The sequence below is a fragment of the Musa acuminata genome, chromosome BXJ3-1 (genome assembly GCF_036884655.1).
Source record: "Musa acuminata AAA Group cultivar baxijiao chromosome BXJ3-1, Cavendish_Baxijiao_AAA, whole genome shotgun sequence".
Taxonomy (NCBI): domain Eukaryota; kingdom Viridiplantae; phylum Streptophyta; class Magnoliopsida; order Zingiberales; family Musaceae; genus Musa; species Musa acuminata.
In genome coordinates this window covers 34,183,201-34,189,174 of record NC_088349.1, presented here as the reverse complement: position 1 = coordinate 34,189,174, position 5,974 = coordinate 34,183,201, and the positions used below count along the sequence as shown (strand labels likewise).

At 32.7% G+C, this 5,974-nt stretch overlaps 1 protein-coding gene across 1 annotated transcript; it reads right to left on the bottom strand.

Moving 5' to 3' along the window:
- Nucleotides 1–1,039: 1,039 nt before the first annotated feature.
- LOC135629234 (cell division cycle 20.2, cofactor of APC complex-like) lies at nucleotides 1,040–3,582 on the bottom strand. Its single transcript, XM_065136429.1, has 3 exons — nucleotides 2,375–3,582; nucleotides 2,123–2,233; nucleotides 1,040–1,082 (listed from the first exon to the last, which is right to left on the bottom strand). Exons 1-3 carry the CDS (start codon nucleotides 3,580–3,582, stop codon nucleotides 1,040–1,042), a joined length of 1,362 nt encoding a protein of 453 aa, XP_064992501.1.
- Between the last annotated feature and the right edge of the window lie 2,392 nt (nucleotides 3,583–5,974).

The window sequence follows — 5,974 nt, the reverse complement described above, 5'->3', positions numbered from 1 at the left end:
CAGCATAATTGAAAAAATACTGAAATAGTAGCCATGTCATTAATTGGTGAACATTTATATGAAACATAGTAAGCTTGTCTATCAAGCTCATGAACATTGCTACTACTCTGCTACAACTACAACTGATTCAGCAAGATAAATCCAAATTGAAACCTTTAATGAAGATCCTGTTAATCGGAAGGACCCGAACTACTCCACTATCACTATAATGAAGCATTTATGAACTGTTGGTCTAGTAAGCTAACTTCCAAACTTTAGAACTGCATTATATCCCATTTGACACCATTTTTCAAGCCGTATCTTAGGATCAGAAGTGTATCTATGTTGCAGAAGACATAATCTATTCATGGAAAGACATTTAAATTTGATATTTTTGTTCATTTCACAGGGAAAAACATAATAAACAGAATTACAATGCCTCACCTTTATCAAGCTCATAGATTTATTTATTTGGTATCTTTTTACTATTATGGTATATACTGTGGTTTGCAGTTCTCTTAGGTTGAATAACTGCTTTCTACAGAAATTATGACACATCTTACTAAAAACAGAAAATTTTAGGCTTGGATTTCACTCTTGAACTTATCTTTATTTTCGAAAAATTTCAAATTGAAAATTATTCATTTCATGAACAGTTTTTTAAACAATATCTGAGTGGTTGATCAACAGTCTTTTGATTGTCAAACACAATTCTAGTTTTGCAACTCCACAATTTTCTAAATTTTTTCACCCTCTAAACAAAATCCTGAGATGCTTTAGTATCTTTGTATATGCAAATAAACATAAAAAAAAATACTATTTCAAGTGAAATGAAGTACTCCGTAGTGAAATAAGATCTACACCAAATAAAAGTTTTCATGGGTTCTAGAATGGTCCTAAAACAACATAAAAAATCTGAAGGCTAATGGATATTTTAGGGAACCTTTAGTCACCCAAAAAATAAAGACATAAGAAGTTACATCTTAGATCAAAATTATGCATAGATCTCTTAGTTGTTGAATATGATTATAGTTGTGCAACACCATAAGTTTCCATATTTTCACCCACTAAGCAAATCCAAAGATGCTTTAATATCTTTGTATCTGTGAATAAAGATTTAGCAAAGACACCATAGCAAGATTTTAAATTCTTCATGTGAAAGTACTTTGATCTGGCAATAGAGCTACACAGTTCAATCTTCAAAGTTTCTTAATGGTCCTAAAAGAATATAAAATTCTGAAGTTCAATTTATATCATAGGAAACCTATAGTTAGAAAAGAAAAAAGAAGCATAGGGCCAAAGGCAATTACCTCTTATAATGCATAGATCTCACGATTGTCAAACACACTTCTAGATATGCAATGTGATGTCTTCATGTGATAACTAGGCCATATTGAATGTTATAAGAAATCTCAACTAAAAAAAAATGGAAAAGGAAATCTGAAGTTTGTTATACGGTTCAATCTTCAAAGTTTGTTTTGGCAATGTGATATCTTTATGTGATACTTAAAGCCATGTTGCAAGTGCTTTGTTCTGGCAATAGAGCTACACAGTTCAATCTTCAAAGTTTCTTTATAGTCCTAAAAGAATATAAAATTCTTAAGTTTAACTTATATCATAGGAAACTTATAGTCGAAAAGAAAAATAGAAACATAAGGCCATAGGCAATTACCTCTTATAATGCATAGATCTCTCGATTGTCAAACACTCTTTTAGGTGTGCAATGTGATGTCTTCATGTGATACCAAGGTCATATTGAATATCATACGAAATCTCAACTCAAAAAAGAAAAAAAACAATAAGCATCTATCAGTTTGATCTAATTATGCATGATTAGCATACACAACAAAATATATAGTCTGCACAAAAATTCTCAAATAAAAATGAGACAAAGATAGTAACTTACAAAAAAGAAACACAAGAGAAGCAAATTGAAATCACTTTAAACCACATAATTAGATCATAACAATTGGGCAAAAATTATAGACCACATGTTTCATCAATTGGGCAATAATCATATCGATAACTATGAAATGATAAACAATAAATAGGAAATAAAAATCAGACTCGTAGTTGCAATGATAGTCATGTTATAAATAAGCCTACTAAAATGCTGTAAAAGGCTGTAAGGCTTCTAACTTACCTTAGGCGGTTGCGCTCATATTTGAAGATCTCGAATCCATGCGCTTGTATGAAAATGTACTGCCTCTTTGACACCACGAAACTTCCCATCGCAATGTTACCAACAACATATCTTCATGTCAAGCACTAGAGAAGTCTTCCATTTGGAATCTTAATCATTTCCACCTATCCACCTTTTCATCTTATGACATTAAATTGGGCAAAGGGCAGTTCAGGTTTTGTTATTTTGGGAGTCTCAAAGATATTCCAAAACCTGACTATCTCATCTGCTACTGCAGAAGCTACTACACCTCCCAGTGGACTCCCAGCCAAGGAAAGAACCCGGGATGAATGACCGGAAACCTCAGCCACTCTCGTCATGGATGGATAATTCCACAAGGTGAGTTGATTGTTCGGCGAACCATGAGAGGTCAGTAATTCAGATTTGTTTTTGTCCCATAGTAATGCACAAACTTCAGAGCTAGCATCAATCGAGTTCAAGCAAGCACCATTAACGGTGTTCCAAAACTTAATGTAATGATCATTGCAACCTCCACCAGAAGCCAGCAGGTTGCTCTGAGTTGGGCACCAGTCAACGGCCTTCACAATGGAAGTGTGGCTGCTGATCCTGTGAAGCCATTGACGTTGACGTGAATGATGACATGAGACAGGCATGCAGGCATCCCATATGTGCACTAGTTTGTCCTGCCCTCCACTCGTCAAATACCGCCCGGACAACACGGACCATTTAAGACTACAAACTCCACGCCGATGCCCATTATAGAAACAGATGAACATGTCATCCTTTCTAAAATCATAATCAACAACAGTGCCATCAAATCTTCCGACTGTCAAGATTGAATTACTTCTCCACGCAAGTGACAACACAGGGGCCTGGTTCTCATCTTCCATCCCATCCACGACATGTCCTGTTGCTGGATCAATCAGGTCTAAATCTGAATTGCCAAATGCGACAGCAAGAACTGCACAGTCTGGCGACCAGCGGATGCAAGTGATAGGTCCTCTGTCTTCTACAGGTTGTAGAAGCTTAGTCGACTCGTTTGCAGCGTGCCAGAGATACACTGCGTCCTCAAGGCCAATTGCCAACACATTATTGCTTCCCCAGTCGAGGAGATTCAAAACATTATCATCCAACAAGCCGTGGATTACCAAAACCCTCTCTGGTTCTTTCGGGATTCGCCTCTGCTGCTTCTTCTGCGGCCGAATGGGCTCGTCAAACTGGGGCAGCTTGCTGGCCGGCGCTTCAGGTGCAGTCTTGAAAGCGAGGATACGAGACCTGTTCTTCAAAATGCAGTCATCAAGAAGCTTTTGGTACGCCACGCTCGATGGGGATTCCCTCGAACCATCACGCTGCGGTCTCGAAGGCCCGGTTAGGGCAAAGCGTGCGTAGTCCATGTCCATCGCCGACCGGAACGGGATGAAGCGGTCGTACTCCACACGCCTAGAACGCGAAGAAGACATATTTTCCAATCGAAACCAGAACGAGACTGGCTAGGTGACGAAAAACGATCGAGAAAACCAGAAAGATCGATCTTCCCACAAGAAAGTCGACAACCAAGAATCGATTAAAAGAACCCCAAGACCAACAAAAATTCTGAACCCTAATCAAAATTTCGACGGATGAAGAACCAAGCGAAACGAAACAAGAGAAAAAAGAAAGGAATGAGATCACCGCAATAAAAATCGAAGGGAAGGACCCTGGCAGCTGTGCCCGTTCGTGTTCGTCGGAGAGCAGTTCCGACCTTCGCAGAACGACGAGAGAGCCGAGAGCCGAGAGCCGAGAGCCGAGAGGAGGAGAGCGCGCGAGGGGAGAGAAGTTGTTGTGATTGCAACAGAGTGGGCCCTCTGGTTATATAGATGCCACCCACCCAAACGTTACATTCTAAAATCGTTTCGTTATATTTACCCAATCTACGTAGCGGGTATTTTGACATCACACCGTTATATACAGTTATCAACTACGTTAAATTTCGTGTACCTTACTCTTTTAGAATTTGTATGTTAAAGAAACAAGACGTGGTATTTGTTTTGTACGAAGCAATGTTTTTAAACTACTAAAATTATTATTAATATAATGAGATTTGATATTCTTTTATTTGTCACTTAAAAAAAAAATTTTTATTTTATGATTTTTTAATTTTTAAATAATATCTATAAACTGATAATATTTTTATTAATACACTAGGTTTTGAGTCTCAAATTATAATATATCTTATTTTTAATGTTAAATTTAGTATAATCTTCATTCACATAAATTATGCATCTAATTAATCCAACAAAAATTAAACAGTGAACAATTAGACAAAACTAGAGGTAAATGCTGACCATTCTTAATTCAGATGATAAATAGTTAAATGCTTGAATTATTAAGAAAACATGATAATTAAACATTTTTAATTATATTAATTTATTATTATAATTCTAACCAAAATTCATTAAAATTTCATCTTAAATTGTTGGAGCAAAACAATGATATACAAATTTTGATGAAGAAACAAATAAGATATTAAAACAATAAAAATAAAAAAGATAAAGTTTAGAAAGAACTTAAAGACATGTAATCAATGTCTTAATATGAAAAACTCATCCTTACATATCGGATTGATCGAGATTCTAATCTCAATATTTAATCCATCTTATTTTTGCGAACATAAATAAATATTATCTTTCTTACGAGCATGATCATTGAGTTAGTTAACTAGTCTCTCTTAGCATACCAAGTAGCAAAAAAAAATAATAATAATATTTTTTAAAAATAAAGAGGAGAAATTGTATTGAAATATGAATTAATAAACTATAGCCATTTACAATTCTATTTATAGAGCCTAAAAAACATCCCAAATGTTACATTTAACTAATATTGTTGTAAGAGACATGTCCTTTCATTAAAATATCTTTTATGCATATCAAGATTATCTTTACATAATTTTAATTTTTAAAATATAATACTAATAAAATTATATTTTTATAAGATAAGATCATTAGAAAAACTCTTTATTTTTTTCTTTTTACTTAGAAAATGATGACTTCGCTAGATTATGTAAAAGACTAAGATACTTTTCTCTCCCTTTATCAAAAGAAAATATAAAAATATCAATAAACCAAATACGACTATAATGATATATTAAATAATAAAATAATACTTTTAATTAATATCTTAATAAATATAGTATGAATTATTAAAAATATAATAGTATTGTCAAGAAATAATCATATAGGTTGTTGTTATTAGATATCAATTTAATTTATCCTTAAGTCAATTTTGCTATTTTTGACATAATTTTGATTAAAATGTGTTAGAACAGATAAAAGAGCAAAAAAATTAAATTAAATTTATAAGTTATGAAATCCATAAAGTAAATTAGAAAATATTTATAAAGAGTATAAAAGAGTTTATAAAAGGTAGAACCAAAATATATGAGATACATTGTTCTTAAAATAGATTCCACTACTTCATAAATTTATAAAATTATTATAATTTTATTTAGCTAAGGTAATTAAACTTCAAATCAAAAACATTCTACATGAAACCTTTATAAATATTTTGTAGATTGTTTCAGTTTTTAAAACTTTGATAAAAATTTATTGGTTTTTTTACCTTTTGATCACATTTTAACTTGATATGTTAAGAGAACTATTTAGACTTTGGATTACTTAAAAAAAAATTATATTATTATCCACTTAGAATACTCTTTAAAAGATCCATAATTTATGAAAGAGGTTTTGGGGGAGATAGATATAAGAGTATTATTATTAAATAAAAGTAGAAAAAATATCATTTCTAGAATTCTTTATTACAAATGATCATTAAATTAAAACTAGGATGCTTTATAAAGTGATATAATAAGCACTA

Bases quoted from the DNA above. Each gene is read 5' to 3' on its own strand.
- LOC135629234 (XM_065136429.1), bottom strand. From the start codon at position 3,582: ATGTCTTCTTCGCGTTCTAGGCGTGTGGAGTACGACCGCTTCATCCCG. The intron at 2,234-2,374 runs GTTTTGGAATAT...CTTGACATGAAG, and splicing joins GTAGCAGATGAGATAGTCAG to ATATGTTGTTGGTAACATTG. The intron at 1,083-2,122 runs GTAAGTTAGAAG...CTTTATTCACAG, and splicing joins TATGAGCGCAACCGCCTAAG to ATACAAAGATATTAAAGCAT.